General features: G+C 43.9%; 2 protein-coding genes across 10 annotated transcripts in view; both read right to left on the reverse strand.

Moving 5' to 3' along the window:
* Positions 1-2,210: 2,210 nt before the first annotated feature.
* On the reverse strand, positions 2,211-12,798 carry LOC147331618 (sphingomyelin phosphodiesterase 4-like). 8 transcript variants are annotated; one of them, XM_086294005.1, is made up of 20 exons: positions 12,677-12,771; positions 12,249-12,334; positions 12,054-12,140; positions 10,896-11,032; positions 10,527-10,602; positions 10,238-10,346; positions 9,917-9,969; positions 9,674-9,825; positions 9,420-9,552; positions 8,652-8,723; positions 6,879-7,016; positions 5,549-5,703; positions 5,227-5,317; positions 5,042-5,139; positions 4,532-4,695; positions 4,010-4,215; positions 3,699-3,929; positions 3,448-3,579; positions 3,233-3,361; positions 2,211-2,894 (listed from the first exon to the last, which is right to left on the reverse strand). In XM_086294005.1, exons 2-20 carry the CDS (start codon positions 12,285-12,287, stop codon positions 2,574-2,576), a joined length of 2,523 nt encoding a protein of 840 aa, XP_086150131.1. In that variant the 5' UTR covers positions 12,288-12,334; positions 12,677-12,771; the 3' UTR covers positions 2,211-2,573. The 8 variants fall into 8 exon arrangements, with proteins under 8 accessions (XP_086150131.1, XP_086150130.1, XP_086150132.1 ...); XM_086294004.1 differs by lacking the exon at positions 12,677-12,771 and adding an exon at positions 12,436-12,574 and having other exon boundaries at positions 12,249-12,337; XM_086294006.1 differs by having other exon boundaries at positions 2,212-2,894; positions 8,658-8,723; positions 12,249-12,337; positions 12,677-12,798.
* Positions 12,799-13,353: 555 nt separating this feature from the next.
* Positions 13,354-20,942, reverse strand: part of LOC147331619 (semaphorin-3D-like) — a 105,646-nt gene continuing 98,057 nt past the window's right edge. Inside the window, exons 14-18 of one of the 2 annotated variants that reach the window (XM_086294027.1) lie at positions 20,238-20,279; positions 19,616-19,773; positions 17,377-17,441; positions 15,948-16,099; positions 13,354-15,442 (exon numbers count right to left, since the gene is read on the reverse strand). In XM_086294027.1, coding sequence (XP_086150153.1) covers positions 14,921-15,442; positions 15,948-16,099; positions 17,377-17,441; positions 19,616-19,773; positions 20,238-20,279 — 939 coding nt within the window. In that variant the 3' untranslated portion in view covers positions 13,354-14,920. Of the gene's footprint in view, positions 15,443-15,947; positions 16,106-17,376; positions 17,442-19,615; positions 19,774-20,237; positions 20,280-20,942 lie in introns of both variants that reach the window. The other variant, XM_086294026.1, reaches the window with a different exon arrangement.

Raw genomic sequence — 20,942 nt, forward strand, 5'->3', positions numbered from 1 at the left:
CTCAGTTTTTCTGTTTCTTACAGACCAGACACTACGTGCAGACTGTGACAGCAGAATTCCCCCAAATACCTCCACACAATCCAGTAGACGATTTTTTTTAATGGTCAACCCAACCTCAAGGGGCATAATATCAGCCTTGTACAATTTAATTTCCAATGTTTCCTCCAGCTGCTATCAAATCTAAATGGGAACAGGACCTTACCTTTCATATTACGGATGAACTGTGGGCCTCTGTCCTTGGCCAGGTTCTGTGTTTTTGGTTTAGTTGGGCAGCAGGCTGCCAATTATTTGTTGTTTAATGGTTAGGGTGGGAAAAAGAAGGAAATTTTGAAGCATTTTGTATTATTGTATACATGGATTGAAACCTTTGTCTAATAAAAAGACTTTTGAAAGAAATTTCATATACATAAATCCATTTTTTAAATACAAAGCTGCTTTTTCAGTGATTTTTAAATGAAACCAGACAATATTTTAAAACTATACAATGTTCCCATAATATAAAAGCAATTAAAACTGTAAACTTATGCTTCTTGTTTAATATCTTGTGATTCAACCCCTACCCTGTGTCTAATTGTTATTACACGAAACCCCCTGACATTGTCTTTTGCTCATTTAATTCTGTAATGTTTGAATTGCTAATAAAGATAGAAAAAAACTTCAAACTGTGATGAAGCAGCAAGAGGTTCCCAGACTCCTGGATGGATTTGATTTTATTCACAACCAGTGATGGGAATAACAGAGTTAATATTACTTTCTAGTATCAGCTGTATGGGATCAAATTGTGGTCATAAATATTTTGTACTTGTAAATCAGGATTTGTGTGTGTAAAAAAGATTTGTGTGCGGACTTTGCTAAAAAATGCGTGTGAAACTCTGCACTCAAGTTTCAAGTTACAAGTACGAATTTCGACCCTATTTTTCTTCCTTTCATCTGATTGGCCAATGTCATGTCAATCACAAATTTAACAATCCAATCAGAGAACAGATGGGTTTGGCTGGCAACCGCCATGGCAGCTGACACAGCACTCAATAACTTAGAGGTCAAGGCTGCCATGATGGCGGCCGATGGCTCACAGCAAAACAGTTCAGTGTTACTGGCGACTTCCATTGCAATAACTGGCCTGCGTTACTTGTGAAGCGTCAGGTGTAATGGCCCTGTAGTAATCGGCCCTTAGCACACAGAAAATGACCAGTAAACAATGGACAACATATGTTTTTAAAGTTTACAATTTATATTTGCATTTCAAGTTATGAAAATGATTCGTTAAACATGTTTGTGGTTGTTGCAGTTAAAAAAATTTTTTTTCTATTTTTCTGATTTTAGATCAATTGTGTTAATACAGTAATTAGCTTTAAATAAATATTATCAGGTATGGCTGGTGTGGAAGGGTTGTTTTTTTTTTTTTAAATGATAGCATGTCTTAGCTTTGCAAAGCTCCACCTGGACAGACCACAAGTCTTCTGGAACAATGTCCTTTGGACAGATGAGACCAACATGGAGATGCTGGTCCATGATCACAGCACCCCCACACTAACTGTCAGCATAGTCCAGAAGGGCTGATTTGGGCTTGTTCTGCAGCCCCAGGACCATAACACCTTAGTCGACCACAAAGCGTTCCTGAGTCAAATGTGAGGCCAGCTGTCTGACAGACCCAATTTGGATCATACAACAGGCCAATGATCCCGACCACAGCAGCAAATCTCCAACAGAATGGCTGAAAAAGGAGAGAATCAAGGTGCTGCAGTGGTCCAGAGTCCATGAAAGTCCAGTGAACTGAAACTACGCCGTAAAGAACAGTACACTTTCACATAAATATACATATTTTTAAAAAATCAAACATTAATTTTAGTGACATTTGACCCAGTGAATCCTTCACACACCTGGGATCACAGGACTCCTGCAATGAAAAATCGCTTTAGCTGGCGTCGCAGCATCAGTCCAGTCGACGGTACGTGGATAGAATAGTAACAAAAACAACACAGCAAGGATACGCCAAGAAGCTTCAAGTCTGTATTTTTACTGTAACTTTTCATTTGTTGCCTTTGAAACTCATGTTTCATCAGTTTGTCATCACTTTTTATATTTCACTCATCATCGTCTGAAGGTTTTGTCTGCCTGCTAGTTTGTTGCGGCACATTTTAAAAAAATAAAATAAAATAAAAGACCTTTGACCCAGTAAAATATAATATTGGGGAGCTGGTTCTATTTTTGTAACCTGGTGTTATTGGAGGAGTGGATGTGATGCACACAGACAGTTAAGAAACGAGAACTACAAAAGAGTGCAAACAGTTTAATGAGTCATTTAGACGAAAACTCAACTTCTTTATTCCATCAGCACTTTGACTATTTCGGCCTCCACCTGTTCTCAGATGTTGGGGAGGAACAGAAACAGAAGGAAAGCTGAGATGTTCTCCAATTATTTACAAGGCTGGACGACACAAATCATACGAAAAACAACAACTGAAGAGCTGCCGATCCACCTCCGTGCTCGCTCTACTCATCTGTGAACAGACTACAGTCTGATTTCTTTCAAGAGATTAAAACGATTTATTTCCCCAGACACGTCAAAAGCTTTAGTGCGTCTTCAGTTTGTCTGCAAACAGCGTCATGAGAAGTCCGTACAGGAAGCCGCCGGCGAGGAGCAGCACGGTGCTGGAGATAGGGCCGAGCGACAGGAGGGCTCCAAACACGTAGAAGAGAAGCAGCAGCAGTATGGTCCTGTAGCTGGCCAGCGGGCGAAGGCTCAGCTTCGGCCGCTGGCTCCTCTCCAGCACGTGCCGCGACATCGGGCTGTGCTTCAGTTTGGTGCTGGAATCGAGATTCGTCAGGTAGTGACGACCCAGACGGCCCAGGAAGTCCGGACGCGAGCACAGTGCATTCATGTGTCGTCCAAACTGTGAGGGGGCAACAACAGACACGCGAGCACGTGTTTCATTCACAGTCAAATATGAAATTTACACACGTGAGCACAAACAGTGAAGCAGCTGCTTACTGAGCTTAAAAGCTGTACTTTGTGTTTTGAAGAACTGAAACTGTTAAAAATATGAAAGGGTGAGGGCGGCAACAGTTTGAAGACAGCTGAAAAACAAAGGTTACATTTGTCCTTTGTTACGTGTCGCTGTGCTGCTCTCCATCCTCACGTGCCCCGACTGTTTCTACTGTGTTCTACTCTCAGCCCTTCTTGAGTCGTATTTACGATGCCCTTGCAGGCTTGCCTACAGACAGCACTCACCCTCTCATTAATCAGAGAAGAGATCCTGTAGAAGAGCCTGACCAGCAGGGCGTTCTCATAGCTCCTAATGGGCTGCAGCTCCGGGTCTCCCTGATAGTGAATGTCAAACCTGCGCAGTCCATTTATGATCTGCAGAAAAACACACACGATCTCTTTAGGCAGTTCTCCTCCGTCCATAACCCTAACGTCTTCCTCTTTTAGGATCACATACTGACCTGCCTCCGGCCCAGGTCAGTCAGGATCAGCCCGTTCTCACTCTGCACGCAGTCTGGCAGCTGTTTGCTGTTGCCATCATCCTCCAAGGAGCCCAGGTTTGATATGAGCTGATTCAGCTGCCCCTGGTTTAGCTGCAAAACAACAAAAACCCTCCTGTTACAGAGCCCAGCTTCAAACAAAGGACAGGCTTACATGAACGTGCTGCATTCTCCAAGCTGGGAGTGAATAAAAACATCCAGACTAATCTGACCTTAAATATCTGGCACAGGTTTTCCAAAGCTCTGTCCAGGAACTCGTGGGTCTTTTTCAGATATTCTCCGGTCTCCTCTGGCTCGGCTCCGGGGAAGCTGTGGTTCAGATCAGATGCACCGAGTCCAAACCAGGACAGGAAAGATTTATTAGCCGCCACCTCACTCGAATGATCTGATATCCTCTTGGCCGTCTGTCTGGCTTGTACAATGATCTGGATTAGCTTCATGACCTGCGGGATGGACAGGAGGTGAAAACTCGGAGCAACACAGGTGTTTTCTGTACCTCTGTGGTTTACACAGGTAAACTTACCGCTCCTCTGAGCTCCGTGCCAAACATCTGCTTGTACTGACAGTCCTGTCCTTCCAAACCGTAGACGTGGCTCTTCACCTTGAACACCATGTCCGTCACCACCCGCTGCCGTGACGACAGGTAGCTGCCTCCTTGTCCTGGCGTCAGGTAGCCGCGGGGCTGCCGGTGGTGGAGGACATGCTCGGGCTCCAGGAACAGCTGCTCACCTGCAGGGAGACGATTCCAGGTGTTTGTGGGACAACAAAGTGACAAAGCCACTGTGCAGCCTTAAGTCACGTGGTCATCATTGGTGGTAACTTTTCACCAAGTAATGATTCATTTCTATATTAGTGTCAAGAAATATGAAAAATGCCAATCATATTTTCTAAAAGATATCCAAACAGATCCACGTCATCAAGGTTTTATTTTAACCAGTGTGAGAACAAAACACTAGCACTTCACTTAATGAGCTAATGGAAAGTTCAGATGCTCATATGCAGATTTGTGAACAATACTAATGAGCCCAGCATTGTCCCTCGTCACCTTTCTGGGTCATTTCTGCCAGGTTAGGCTGAGCGAAGACTTTGGCCACCCTGAAGACCATCAGCGCATTTTTGGCATTCACCAGATCGGTCCTGACCGCTCGGTTCAAAAACACCTGGAAGAGCTTCGTGTACATGAGCAGGTTCTCATGAACAAAGGACTCCCTGCAGGAGAGAAAGTTATCATCAGAACCTCATCTGTCAGTCTGAACCCCAAAACAGCAACAATCCCCAGACTTTCACCTTTCTGAGGGTCCGAGTCAGAGCTATGACTCAGTCAGCAAAAAGAACGACAAGCCCAAAATATCAGGTTTCATTAAAAATCTATTAAATATGTCTCCTAATTAGACACGACACAGACCTTCAAAGTAAAACAGGAAGTATACACTGACAACACAAACTCCAGAACATAAAATAATAACAAACACAAAATGCTGGCTCAACGACACAAAGGGAGGAAAAACAAGATGAAGATTTTATGGACGAGCACTTCAGAGTCCACTCTGCTCACCATTTTTCAGGCACGGTTCTGTTTTGGTCGGGCTGAGGGTTTGGCTTCTCCCCGGTGTATCTCCAGGGCTGGATGTAGCTCAGCCACGTCTCCAACACCTGAACACGGACAAAATACGCTCGTAGCAGCAAACTGCGTGTTCATGGAGCAAAACAAGCGATCACGTCAGGATGTGAGAGACCTACCGCTCTGAAAGACGCGTCCAGAGGCCAGTGACCGAAGCAGTGCTGCAGGAACAGGTACAGCTTCTGGTGCACAAAGCGCTGCACCACCACCCTGTGGGGGAAACACAAAGTTAACTAAAACCTTCATTTAATGATCCACTTCCTGCTTTTGTTCTTTTATTTAAAGTCAGGGCTGTAGAGAAGCTACTACTGCATGCTGACACATGATGCATATCTAAAAGCATCAACCAAATCAATCAAATCTGCTTTACTTACTTAATATTTTATTTTAGTAATAAATGTTCTACTTCCACAAAGTCTGACAGCAGCGTGTGTGACTGACCTCTTAAACTCTTCCAGCGGGCTGGTGTGGGTGTGCGAGTGGGCGGAGGGCGAGGACGACAGCTGCTCAGGCTTCAGGCTGTTGGAGAAGGCGTGTACGTGTTTCACCAGGAGACGCACCACCAGCACGTGCTCCTCCGTCGGGCTAAAGGGCTCCTGCAGAGGGAAGCGGTCACACACAGTGCTCGGACATGACGCCAAATATGCCCAATCGCAGCCAGGATTGATGGAAAAAGCAGCCATCGCAATGCGTCCCAATCCACAAGCAGCCAAACAATTACCAGAGAGAACAGAGGTCCCACACTCAGGAGCCGGAGGGCTTTCACACGGTGTGGACTGACTCTGGAGCACCATGAAGGAATTTATACCGTACTGAATTTAATCTGAGTGTGATCGCTAACATCACAAACTCCGGATGAAAAGCTTCCGCTGACACTGAACTTAAACACACTTTGCAATTTGCATATTTTCCTTGTAAATGTTTCGCCTGAACACGTAATTTATTTACCGTTTCCCTTCAGTGACCCTAATGTTCCTGTTTTATTAAAAAATTATTTATATATTAAAACTGTGAGAAACTAAGAGGTGGGACCTCAGTGCTCGAAGCTGCTTCATCAACCAGCTGCACGTTTCCTCGTCTGGACATCATCAGGAAACACAAACAAGCAAAGCGAGGAAAGTAATGATATTTACATGTTTCTGATTGGCATGGAAAAAATGATCAATGTCACATTTGATAAGAAATCATTTCTTAAAATAAGAAGTTCTGATTTGATTGTAGTAGTATCTTTGCTTTCAAAAGATTAATGCTGCCAATAGAGAGAAACACTACAAAAACAACAAAGCACAGCAGACAGTGTAAAAAGCATGCCTGTAAAAAAAAAAAGAAAAAAGCAAGAACCACACCCAAACCAGATTCATTTTCAAAGCTTCATTCCTGGATTACTTTCTCTTTCAAGGATACTTCTCTGTAAAATTCATAATTTACAGTCAGACTCAAAGGAGACAGGCCAATCATCCTCTGGTTTACCGACAGCAGCCAAAGAGTTAAACGCTGTTACCGTATAATGTGGGCAATCTCTGTCTTTTAATAATCAGCTGAAAGTCAATAAGCATGGCTAAGTTCTAAAGTAGAAATAATCCCTGAAACTATGATTAAAATATCTTAAATGAACAGAGAGCTGCGCTTTTTATTAAACAAGCTTGCAGAATGAAGCTAAACAGCCGCTGCTATCATCTGCCATCTACAGGCCGGTGACTGGAATGACATCGTCTGGTTGTTGTTACCAGAGAAGTAACCTTGACTGTGAGCTTGAGTGGCTGAGGTTTACCTCCAGGAGGCCCCAGAGGGGCGGGGGTGAATGAAAAGGTAAAAGTACTTGGTAGGTGTGGAGGGTCCCAGAGCCTGGTGGGGCGTGGGGTTGGCACGGCATGCTGGACATACTGAGGCGGTACTGCAGCAGCGCCAGCTGTTCACCCGTAACCACCAGGAAGGGGGGGGGTAGAGGAAGATGAGGAAGAGGAAAGACAACGACGAAAGGTGGAGAAGCAACAGTGAAGAGAGGGGGAGAGGGGGAAAAAGTGAGGAAGAGGAGGCAGGGAACGAAAAAGGTGGCAGGAGGAAGTTACACGTGAGAACAGGAGCAAAGGAGGCAGCAAAAACAGGAGCGAGAGCGCAACCAGACAAACAATTGGCCGGAAATATTCAGGAGAAAAAGAGCAGGAGACAGGAGAGGAGACACAAAGACAACAAAGTGACTTTGGGAACAAAATGAACGGCTGGGGGCGACGCAGACGCCGTTCCTACACCAGACGTGAGTTACGTGACTGTAGGGACGGGAATCATTTCACTCCAAAATATTAGGCTTTGTTCATTAATACTGAAAATGTATCTGAAACCCCAAATCAACCAGGAAAGAGTGAAAAAACGAGCGGGAAAAATCCCAGTTTGTGTTTTTAACCCGTCACTGTAGATCCAAACTGAAATCATTCCCATTCCTACTGTTCAACACAAACAGAGGGAACTCAACACTGTAAGATTTTGGGGTTTGTGTGTAAGATTAAAGTAATTATTAGCATCAAACTGGACTGGATCGGACTGAACTGTGAATTATGCAAAGCTGAAAAAGTGGTGCTGGAAATGAGCACAGCACGCCTCCAAAATCTTGCAGGTTAACTCCACTCTTATATATAACAGACACAGTGACCTCACACAGCGTTTAACAAGTTCAGGAGACAACAATTAAAATCGCGTTTACTCTTCGGGACGGTCAGAATGTCACACACAGGGAGTCCACCGTTTCCTCTGCAGTCTCACGGTAAACGGTCTGTATTTGTATATCGCTTTACTCGTCCTTAAGGACCCCAAAGCGCTTTACACAACCAGTCATCCACATTCACACACTGGTGATGGCAGCTACATTGTAACCACAGCTCTTATCTTAGCTAACGTGCATCACTTTTGACTTTCAGGTAACTGCAGACAAAAGCACAGCTGCAAAGAAACTGCAGTTGGGTGGATATTCAAGTAGGTAACATGCTGACCGTGTAATAAATAATAATACAGATGAGGGGGTCTAAGCACATGCTGTATATCTACAGTGTCATGCACACTGTATACAGTGCAGGTGAAATAAACACCAACATAAGCGTCTGTCGCACTGAGACACACATTTATGCACACATTGATCCACTCCACCGTGACTTTATGCTGTGTTGCACATACACATGGAGAACATACCAGCAACACGCTTGCTGACACGGACATGCAGCATGCAAAGGATGTGGTAGGAAGCAAAAGCACTACTACCAGGAACATGCCCCAATCGCTTTATGCAGGAGCTCTAAGCTCAGACCGAAGAGGCTGTTTACAGCAAGTATTCAACTACAAACTGATGCCTCAAGCAGAGCAGCTGCTTGAGGAGTGAATACGCAGAGACGAGGCTGAAGATGCTTAACTAATAATAATAAAAACAACAACAACATGATTTATGTATTTTACAAATCACGGGACCTCATGGGTGTGAAGGAGGGGCTGTGGTCAGCCAATCAGCCGTGCGAAGTGGACAGGTGTGTGTGTGTGGGAGGAAATGTACATATCTTACCTTTACCTGAGGAGACTGCAGCTTCTGATACATTTCCAAGGAGTAGTGATGGAGCCAGATCTCCACAAACATCTGAGGAAGATCAAAACACATATTTTGAGGATTAATCATTAGTCATTTCTGTGAAGTCTCTTCACTGCCGTTCAAATGTTTTGTTTGTAACAGTAAGTGTAGTACGAGTCATAATTAAAGCCAAATCTAGCCAAATTCCACTGAAGATAATCTTCTTGCACCTCAGTGAGGCAGTGGTCCTGTTCTGACCACTCACACCACCGTCTCTGATTTCACCACGACTCAAACTTAAGCAGGCAGAGTGACGCCGTTGGCCACAACCGACACGTGACATCACGTGAACTGGTCCTCCAAGGTGAGACTGTCCACTGTAACAATCTGAGGAGTCTGAAGGAGAACACTCAGAAAACTGGGATTAAATTTACTACACCCCTGAGATTTATCTGCCCACAACTTCTGCAGATTTAAAGTCGGGCTGTTCTGACACAGTGAAGGATCCACAGCCCGTCACAGAGCCAGTGGGACAGAACAGAAGTGGCAGTGAGAGATCTAAAGACAGCTGCAGTGCTGAAGATGATCCTGAAGGGGAGATTGAAGAAATTGAAATCAAGTATGATTTAGATTTTCTTGGGACGGTTCCTGCAACTTCCACAAGAAATAAGCTGATTAATCACACCTAAAAATACCAGTTACAGCAGTCATATCCACGTCCACAGTCCAAACAAAGGCAGACCCAGAGCTGTATCTGCATCCTACCTGTAACAGGGTTTCAGACCTCCAGATTTCCTGGGCTGCGGGGTCAGCGTTCACTGAGGGCTGATGGAATATGTGATGCTTCAGGAGACTGGGGCTATGGATGCCGTAACTGGCAAAAGAAACACTGGACGATCTGTTGAAGGCACAGGAAGAGTCTGAAATCAAAGCTTTTCAGGAAATGCAGGATTTTTGTGTTACACAGTATTAAACATTCAAATGTTTCTGCCATTAAAGATTCGTCTTGTCACTAGTACCTCGGTGAAGGAGCAGAAACAGAGCCTCTGGAGTCGGAGAAAGGGGAAGGAGGAACGCTTCCTTCAGTGGGGAGGAAGTACTTCAGGTAAGTGTCCACCAGCACAAAGTAGGCGCTGTCTGTGGAGCTCCCGTACTGGCCTGGAGGGTAGTTCTGAAATCATAAAAAAGGGCTTATTAGTTTTTGATCAGGTGGTTCAATAAAAAAAATATAAAAGTGAATAATGTGTTAGTGGCAACCTCACCTTTGGTGAGATGAGACAGTAGGCAAAATTGAACATGAAGAATTCAAATGGGTCTGAAGAAGGTTAAGGAACAACCCGACTGATCTCATAAGAGCATAATTCATTCCTTCTTTAATTAAGAAATCATAAGAAATCAGAAATGAAAACATTTATGGTTCAGACGTTTGGAAACAAAGATTTTTTTCCGTTAGACTACAGAGACCAGATACATGTGGGCGACCTGGTCCTAAAACCAGCAGCTCTACAAGTGATTGTTTCATCAATCCTTCAAGAGCTCCATAAAGAAAACTCAGACTTTGCTGTTTGCATTGCAAAGGATACTGAAAGCGATGTTCAGCGTCAGGAGACCAGAGAGAGGGAACTGCAGCTTGTTGTGGAACAGCGGGCAGTCTGGGAGAACGCCCTCCTGGATGCAGGCTTTCACAGGACCCTAGAAAAATTAAAACAGTCTCAAACTCTCCCAAAAGACATTTTGCAGTATCCATACAGGACCAGTGATGTGGTTACAGCAGCTCTGTGTGTCTGAACAGTCACTCCAACATAAAATGATAATATTTAACTTCAAACGTCTGACTACAACAGCCAGAGGTGACGAGGCAAATATTCTTACTGGGAGATAATTGATTGGTATTTCATATTTGTACTCTTCCGCCTGAAGTTTATACACAAGTTTCATCATTGGACCACTGAAAAAAAGAGAGAAATAAAAAAATATTTTAATATTTTAAAAATACGAGTGCATGACATTCTAGAAAACAAAAAGATTACAAATGGAAGCGCTATATGACATCTAAAAATATACTAGACGTGCTCTTCAGTGGGGCAAAAAAAAGTCATAAAAGCAGAGAACTTCAACACGTCTGACCTCGTAGGTCGAGTTTCTCCTTCTGCCAAATTTACTAAATATTTTGAATCTTATTAACAGATTAAAAACCTCAGCAGGTTTCCATGATATTCCACTCAGCTGATATGAAGCTACCTGGGATTTAGGAAGTCCATAACAATGTTGTACTCGTTGCTCCGTGAATGAAGCAATCGCAGGTTCCAGCCAGCGATGACACCATCCAGGCTGCCAAACACACACTCTACCAGCCAAGGAAAGATCAGGTGCAGCTCCTACAGGCAGGAAACACACACACACACACACACACACACACACACTAATAAGAAACACACTTTAACGTTTGTCTGCCTGACAAATAAACATATTCAGGCCTCCATCTCACTGTGACACTGCAAGTCCTGACTACAGTGGAGCCAACAGAGAGCAACAAAACTGCACTCATCCTTTGTGTCCCTCAGCAAACACCCACAGCTGCTTGCAAACAGAACCCCAGCTATCCACAGAGACCCCCACATGCCTCAGGAAACAATGGTCTCCACTGATCTGGGGCACAAATGTCTGAAGCTCGCAAACACCGAACAACCCTGGGCTGTGACTGATGACAGAAATAGATTTGTGGCCTGAAAAGTGAGGCCAAAGCACAAGTGCCTCAAACTTGCATTCAGGGTAACCAGATCATAATGTGATCTTCTTTTACTACCAGCCAAAATGCAGCACAAAATGTTGGACTGCCCAGAATGACACAAAAGAACAGATGTACAACAAAATGTTTGTGCCTCCAAGAAAGAAGAAAACAAAAAAACAAAACAAAGAGTCAACGGGACGTTTAGTTGTATGATGAATGCTCTGCCTGATATCACGACACCAGAGAGGAAGTAGCATGCAAACAAACAGCCGTCTGTCCCGGTTCACTGTGCAGGCTACATGCATCCAATGTCGTGTCCTACCAAAACTTATTAGATTCATGACAGACGGGGCCTTGCAGTCACACTGTGGCATCTGAAAGCAGGCTGCATTCCAACAATTCAGTTATCTTGGATTTATGTGCACATCTTTCAGAGTTCAGTTCAAAGTTCAAATTTCTTCTGGGAGGAATCCATGACACTCAAAATGAAACTACGCAATTAGTGAATGTGAAACCTTAAACTGATCTCTGCCTGAATTCCCTTACTGTATCTCCCGGTCTGAAAATATCTTTGCAGCTATTTCTCATGTGGGAGTTCATGCAAACCTTCCAGCAGATATTCTACCGACTGTTTTCACAGCAAATAAAATGAATCCAGGGATAAATACCTTTGCAGGATACTCATCTATGATCTTCACCAGATCCTGGCATCGCTGCAGGAGAGGTTTGGTGGTAGCATCGGCTTTCAGGTTGGCCTGAAACAACATCACATGTCACAACATATTCATGACCAGAGAGGAGTTATTACCTTTAAATGACTTCATAACTAAGTCAGGTCAGAGACGCAGGACTCAGAGACTCACCAGCAGGAAACTGGGCTGCTGTAACGTTGGATTAGCCATTAAGGACTCCGATGTTTCTTTCTACAACTGTACAGTCCACCTGGATCCTGCTGCAGTGGCAATAACACAAACTTTAATCAAAAGTCTAACTTTAACAGTTTTAACACGTTTAACGGGGAAACTTTTGTTGGCTTATCACTAACAGAACCGTGCTGTTAAAGAGACTGCAGTGTCTGCCATTGAAGGAATCCTCAGCAGGAGGACAATCCATCAAAAGCAGCACTCAAGTTAGCACGAGCGGGCTAGCAAAGGCTGCTAATAGAGCTAGCACAGACAGCTAATAGTAGCTTAAACTAAGAGTAATGGTCGTTAAATCGGCCTTTAATTAAATACAACACACGTCACAATCACACAACACATTCTCCGCTTTCAAATCAGCACCGTCTCACCTTTTCTCGCGATTATTTTTCAAAACTACAGCCAATTCCCCAGAAACCGCGTTCCCATCAGTGCAGTTCAAATACGACTACACTGGTTCTCCTCTTCTTCGTTGGTGTTTTACTTCACTCCAGATGGTTGATGATCGTATTATCGTACATTACTGCCACCTGCTGGAATTATTGATGCACTGCAATGTCAATTTCTCCCTCAGAGGCCGAACGTTTCCATCCCTTCTGCGCACGTCTGAGGTAAATCCGGCCAACAACAATCTATTTTATTCTTCTTTTAATAAAAAAACAAACAAACAAAAAACAATCCTCGAATATTGTTTATGTACTCTGAAAAAAATTGTTTTTCTATGTCTGACTTTTTTTTTACTTAAATTCTACAAAACGTTTTTATTTACGTGTTTTCACTTTTTCACTTTATTTATGTCTCAGCACAGTCTCAATTGACATTCCAGGACAGGGTCCACTGCAGGAGAGCTAAACGGTGCCAGTAGGGCTACAAAACAACCTCCAGCAGGGCACGCATGTGCATCTTTCTGCTCCAACTATCAGAATGAGACTCCAAGAAGAGGACACGAGGGCGCGATGTGTGGAGACCTGTGCTTAGAGCCCAGGACCGTGCAGCTCAACCAGAATTCAGCCAAAAACTCCAGAACAAAAAAGAAAATGCACAAATGTTTTTCTTTGTTTTATTTTCACTGAGTTATCATTTGTGGCTTATTCACATACAGTAAAGACGATGACATTACACGGTCTGGAAGCTTATTAGAGCTGTGAAGTAAAAAAGTTTGAAATTTGCTTATGAGGAAAACACAGGTTTATATAAACTTACAAAATGCAGTAAATTCTACAGGATACAGAAAGGAAACTAGAAAAATAGAGTTCTTTAATATACATGGACGTAAAGAGCTATACATAATGTTTCAAGCAAGGTCCATTTCATGTGTGCGTTTCCATCGAGGCCTTTAATCCGTCAGGTATGTGTGAAGCTTACGTCTCAGAACAAACATAGATGCCTGCTGAAAACTCTCGATAGTTTCTAATAAACAGGGTTACATGTGAAGCAGTAAACTGGGCAAACACTGGAGTCTGCTGTCAGCAAGTTAGATCATATAAATACGCTGCGTCTGTCTGCAGTGTGTCTGAGATCCCCCTCCAACTGTCAGTCAAACCTGAGTTTGGATGCAAACTGCACGCCAGCCACTGAGCTGTGTTAAAGGTCTGAATATTTAAACACGTAGAAGAGACATGAAAATAATAAAAAGGGTCAATCTGAGGTGTGTAAAACATGCATGGCAGAAATTTTGGCTTTTATAGATCCTCACTTGCAAAAGGAAACACATTAAGAAACAGTTTTAGGGACCTTTTAATTTACTTGTTTCATTTTTTGCACTGAAAGCCCACTAAATGCTGTCATCAGGGCAAAAACCACATAAAAATGAAAAAGCATGTCTGAAATAAATCCGAGTTCCCCTCTAAGCTCGCCTTCTCATGCAGCTCCAGACTGATTACAGAACTGCTGCTATTTTTCAATCAATCGGTCAAAGTCCTGTGCAACAAATCGAAGCGACCGTTTCACTTAAATGTCATTTTCAGAAAACTGGGCAAAGTCACAGAGAGAAAAAGCCCTGGTGAGTAAAGTGAACGATGACTAAGGCCAAGCTCCAGTGTGCAGCACAGAGGCTCAAACAGACTTCCAGGGGCTGACCTGAGAACAGCAGCAATGCCATCAGTCCAGAGCTGCACACAAAGATGACCCTGAAGGGGAGATCATCCAAATTTAAATCGGACCTTGCTTTTTTTGTTTATAGGTGAATAACTGGAACTTTAATTGCAGCTCATATCTATCAGCACATCTGTCACAGAATGCTGCAAACTAACTTACACTTACTTGGACTACTTTTCTACCAAATGATTTATCTGCCTGTAAACTATCAGCGACAGCTCATAAAAGCATGAAATGAGCTACAAAAACAAGACTTCAGAGACAGATACAGGTTTCTATCTTTCTACATACATCCTTATATTTCCATTTCCAAGTCTTTCTAAATACTAAAGAGTTCAGGACGAAGACAAACGAATCTCTTTTTCTGGAATATTAGTTTTTAATGGTAAATTATCATTAGTGTCACTTTGTTGGCCGGCTTTATTTGCTCAGGAAGCAAACTTTCTTGACTTGACCCCAGCGTGTCCTCTGCATGTACAGGATCTGTTGTCCTCGGCAGTCTCTGATCCTCCAGGCGACTAGAGAGGAACCTCGGGAGGGTTGTTCCTCCTCACGCGAGCCTTCCTGCTCTCCTGTTTCATCTTCAGCGCCCGCAGCTTCTGCTGCCGGCGCTTCTCGCGGTACCAAAGTTGCTCGCAGTACTCGTCCACGGTCAGACTGTTGCTTCCCACCTTGTGCAGGTCTTTGTAGCTCCTCAGAGGGAGCTGCTGAGGCAGCCACGAGTTCCCATGTCCTGGCAGAGAAGGCGGTGCGTGAGGGGAGCCCGGCTGGCTCAGAAACCCAGCAATCCCTCCTCCTCCGGCCGGGCCAGTTTTCCCCAGAATCACTGGGCCCGGGAGGTTGGGGTTGTGGCTCTGCATGTAGCGAGCTGGGTTGAGGCTGTGCTTGGGGATAATGCGAACGCGGTATCGAGCCAGGACCTGGGCGTAGGAGTGCTCGTGGCTGGTGCAGGTGTAAAGGCCCGAGTCGGCCTGTTCCAGGTGCTGAATGAGCAAGCCTCGCTTCATGTGGAAGGAGCGGTCGTCGTCGCTCTGAGGCAGCTGAGGAAAGAACGGCAAAAGTTCAGTCTGAGCTGTTCTTTGTATTCAAGGAGGTGCAGCAGAATATTGTGTGCACTCGTGTGCAGCAGTGCATTTTGGAACAATGGTAGTTAATGACAGTGGGACAGTTCGGATTTTAGCTGTTTCTACAGCCCACTGGTGGGTTTATATGCAACACGGCCTCGCTTTCTAAACATCTTTTAGACGTCCAATCTTGGTCAGGCAGAAACAAAGTCTTTCTGAGATACACTGTTTCTGTTTGCTCAGATTTAGCCAGAAAATAATGTCTGTTAATGTCTTGTCCTTTGGAGGTTCGGGACTAAAAATATATACAAATAAAACCAGAGGAAGGAGAACGTTTAGAGGGAAAATCCAGAGACTAAAGTCATGATAGTGTTTTTTGTGAATGAGCCACAGCAGAGAGAAGAAGAAGACTCTACTGTCAACATCTGTAAAAACCTGAATGCTTTTAATTTGAAAACTGAAAAGAGAGCAGTAAACTCACCTCTCTGCTTTCATGTGTCTGACCGACAGTCTGCTGCTGGCCGTCTGAGACCTGCAGCGTCCACCTGAGCTCCGCCTGGGACGAGCGAGGAACACACTCCAGGAAGGTGGAGTTTCCCTCAACACCGTACACCACCTTCACCTCCACAGAGTCTGAATCTGACAAAGACACAGGAAAACCCTTAGGGCATTGCTTTTTTGCTTTCACAGCTCTGCACACGGTGTGATGCTCCCAGGGAAATGATGGAAATGATTCTTTTCCTTTTGTAGTTATGTTCGTTTGAATGTGAGACGGCACAGGTGATAAAAGATTATACAGGAAAAAGCACTTTTTTTTGCATAGAACTGTAAAATGAAAGATTTCCTTAACTGTAAAAAAAAAATGAGTTTTCTGTTATTTTTGACCACAAAACAGAGAAAGCCGCAGTTATGCGATACATCCACTAGAGGGCGCCATATGCCCGTGTTCAGAACACCATGGTAACAACAGGCATTTTACCTTAATTTCACTTATTTTGTAAAAATACAAGGCGACCATTTTTAAAAAGTGCTGTCAGCTCCTGATAGTTAATACCAGTAATTAAATGTTCCTTCTCAGGTGAGACGAGTGATTCAGTGATTCAGTGGATTTTCTGTTCACAAAAAAGAAAAAGCAAAGGTTTCAGGAAAAGACAAACTGCCACTTCTGTTTTTCTCTAACACAAGCTAAACAGTTATTTAGGATCATGTACAGAATTCATCTCAGTCTGATGGTTTCGGACTCTAAAGGATAAATATCAGACACACACAAGTGTAAGAATTGACTTTATCTACTTTTATCGGCTAACTTTAAGAAACTTCCAGAGTGTCACACAGAGTGAATCGACGGGTCAGTCCTGATAGACGCGACTAAATCTGTCAGGAAAAACGTTTGGAGTGTAAAATCGATTTGTTTGCAGTTTTTAACAGAACTTTAATGTCTTTCCTGAAAAGTTCACGTAGGCATCTGTCTGATACATGTTTGGAAAGAAATGACATGAATCACAAAATTCTGCACGTTAAGTATGACAAAGTTACTGTACGAAATAAATCAGCTTTGATTTATCAGGTGTGGGGGGGGGGGGGGGGGGGGGGGCTCACATTTAATATATGGAACGATCAATAACAAACATCAATAATGAAGCAGAAATGAAAGAATACAATAACGCCCACATGACTGGTGTCATATTAGACTCCCTGATCACACAGAGTATCTGAGCATCAGGTCATGTGATCGATTATGGGCCCACACAGCAGGTTTACGTTCCTGCCCCACAGTGACACTAACACTCTGCCACTGGTCACAGTGCAGCACATGTACACATGTAAGTGTGGACATGTCTGCTGTGTAACAGCTGCCAGGAGAATAATATTTTAAACAGTTTATTCACATCAGCAGAGGAAATGCTCACCGTCCTCTGTGTCTGGACACTGACTCCAGGGGTCTCCATACTTCACATCCTGTCTGCGCGCCCGCCTGACACGCACACACACGCACACGCACACACACACACACACGCACGCACACACACGCACACACACGCACACACACACACGCACACACACGCACACACACGCACACACACACACGCACACACACACACACACACGCACACACAGTTAGAATCTGTATTTATTAAACACTTCATTTAGGTTGAATTTAAAGGAGCAGACTTGAATCCGTGAGCTTCGTTCTTTGGTCGTTTGCACTCCTGACTCACAGCGAGAAGGTTCAAAGCTCTTTACTGTATTTGTTATTTGATTTATTCAGATAACAGCGACGATACCAGCACATGGATACTGTGAGTAACATGCAATCGATTGAACATAAAGACTTTTAGCCAGAGTTTGGTTCAAACATGGACGATGGATGGATGCACTGAGCCTCTCTCATGCTTTATATCAGCATTTATTTGTTTTTGTAAAAGCTGCACAGTCCTCTGATGATTTAATTCATGCTGAAAATGTTAAAAGCAGCTTTGTGTGTGCGAGCAGACGTCAGACTCATCGGTTAAAGCACAGCTGACAGCGGCAGCAGCAGATAACGGCGTGCCTTTAGATAAACTCGTATAAGTGCATTAAATCCTCCCCCTCGCTGTTGTTGCTGCGCTCCCCTGGTGCCAGAAAAAGGAGCTACTGAGATTATGAATGAGGAAACATGGAGTGAGAACAGGCTGTGAAAATACAGAGTGTTTGTTCAGACTTTTGTCAGGTCTCGTTCTGCTTCGGCCTCCCCGTTACCCCCCCAGCCCTCGCACCCATCCTCCCCTTTTTTAGCTTTAACTCATCTGCACGACTCCAAAAATCACAATTCCTGCATCCTTCTCTCTGTAAGTGTTTGAGGAAACTTGAGCGCAGCGTGTACTCAAGTCTTAGAACCTCACTGGCTGTGCAGGCGCACGATCAGCTGATACAGATGTCATTTCAGCTTTATGTCACTGCTGCGCCGCCCATTTGACCTTTTTTATCGCCCTTCTTATGGCAGAAATTCATGACAGAACTGCTTCATGGTCATTAAAAAAAGAAATGAGTTAATGTTTATTTTAGCAACGATCTGCAGAACCGAGGTTCAAAAATCACTTTCAATCATAGCGCGGTTCACTGGAGGTGCCAACTTACTCCTGGAGCAGTGCGAATGCAGGAGTTTTCATTTTCCACTTCATTTATATCTGTGAAAAAAGGCTCGTGAACGTGTTCTTGATTTAAATCCACGAGATTGTGTCATTGTTTTTTATCCTGAAGGCCATCAGAGGGACAGCAGAGCATGTTTTTACTGTACGGCAGAGGCTGTCAAAGCTCCAGAAGAAGTTCGGTTCTCACACTGCAAAATTTTAACGGCTAAAACTCCAGTTTACCGGCATCAGCACCGTGCACAGGTCGATCTTCCTGCTCCCCCGGCATGACCAATCACATATGAGAGGTCACACGAAGGTGGTCGTCAGCTCGATAAGTCAGCACGGGGTTTGTCAAACTAGGGGGCGGCTGTAGATGACTCTGTGTGCACAGAGTCATCTACTAATTGGAAGGTCGGTGGTTCAATCCCTGGTTCTTCCAGTTTGCACGTTGCATGTTATCTTTGGACAAGACTCTAAAGCCCCAGCTGTCCCTCATGCATCCATCAGTGAATGCGGCTTCAGTTACCATGGCGATGTATCCCAGGAAGATGTGTGTGCATTAAACTTTTATTTTATATTTTGAACTGGTTACCAACGGCCCACCTGCACTGGCTCTGTGGCCCGGTGGTCTGCAGGGGTGCATGCGAGTCATGTCAGCTTGTTTTTCACAGAGATATCTGGCTCTCGAGGTGCGAGTGTGTACGCTGAAATGTCCCTGTGGTCTGCTTTCTGTCACACAAAGAGCCGTAAAGACTTTACACCATCAGAGTTAGCTGGGTGCCTGACGTCTTTGTCTGCTCTGATTCTTATGAAGCTACAGTAGTGTTGAAAAGTTTACAATGTTTGCACAATTATCTGTTTTAAATGAAAAAAAATCATGTTGTTGTTGAAATGTGCCACATGGATGAACTTCATCTATTATTTTTGAGCAACAGCCAACATAAGCAGGGCTGAACGCAGTAAGAGTAAATCCTACAGCGTGTTCACACTCGGGTGACTCGGGCTGATAAACGTCCTCCCTCTCCGTCCTCGTTACCTCCGGCTCATGGCGAAGTATCTGGAGCAGGTCTGTCCATCCCAGGAACAGTAGGGGTCTCGGGCCAGGCAGCACTCGGCACAGCCGGTCCCGTATAACTCGCATCTCTGGAGCCCCAGCTGGGCCACGCCGAGCTCGCTGGACACGTACAGCTGTTGCTGTGGAGCAGAGGGGGGAGGAAGAGGAGAGCTTTTCTGTAAGCTGGCCGTGCATCCTCATGGCTCATATCTGTTGCACAACTCTAAAAAAGTTGCTCAACATCCTGTTTCACCCATAATCTTCATATATGTTCACGCTTCTCTCAGTTTTGTATTTTAAATGAAAGATTTCGGGGACTCGTGTCACCGAAATCTATAAAGATGTAAAGATGCTACAGAGAAGAATGATTTATTCAAAGCTGATTTTGCTGCAGAAAAGTCAACATCTAATATTTAGATCAAATTTAAATACTTTAGATATCTTAGTCTGAATCGTCTGGACAGATGGAAAAACACACATTTCCTCTTTGACCAGGACCATCACTGTGACATGAACCAAATAATGACTTATTTAATTTAAGAAAGCTCCAGAAATACATAAGTAATCCAAGTCCGACGCTTCAGAGAGAAACAGAGAGACTTACTCGCTTGGTGGAAAGCTCCATGCTGAGGATGGGAGTGGGACTCTGTGGGATGAAGAGGAGAAGTATAAATATAAGAAGTTACAGATAACGCGCGATGACAGACGGCGGCGTTCATCGATGCAGCGTGATAGGTGAGAATTATTAACGAGACGAGGAATAATGTAGGATTTAGGAGTAACTGCAGTGCCGGCTTCATCGGGCTCGAGTTTCCTGTTGCACAACTCAGAAAAATTCTTATTGGTGAATAAATGTGGGAGAAAGCAAAGACGAGCAGCGTTTAACAGCTGGAGCAGCTGGCAGCAGATAAACTTTTAAATCAGAATCAGAATCAGAATCAGAATCAGAAAGGGTTTTATTGCCAAATGTTGAGCAGGTTTACAACATTAGGAAATTGCTGCGGTGCTTCAGTGAGATTATTAGTCAGTAAATCAGTGGACGAATAAAACTGGCCAACATGATATATAAACAACACGGTTCACTTATTAATTTTTATTACGTACATATTTTAACAGCGTTTATATATCGATGTTCTAGTGGACAGATACTCATGTGAGCATAGTTTTGAGGATTCTTTGACTCTATACGCACGTTTAATGGCAGTACTTGTATCTTGTAACCTTTATATGTGTTTCACAGCTTATTTAATATTATTTGTACCCGAGCAGCGACTGCAGGTCCAGCTAAATTTGTTAGCATCTGGAAATT

Source organism: Aulonocara sp. 'chitande type north' Nkhata Bay, linkage group LG5, assembly GCF_057382095.1.
Source record: "Aulonocara sp. 'chitande type north' Nkhata Bay isolate Kocher_YH1m ecotype deep benthic linkage group LG5, A_spYH_male_GT1.1, whole genome shotgun sequence".
Lineage (NCBI taxonomy): Eukaryota > Metazoa > Chordata > Actinopteri > Cichliformes > Cichlidae > Aulonocara > Aulonocara sp. 'chitande type north' Nkhata Bay.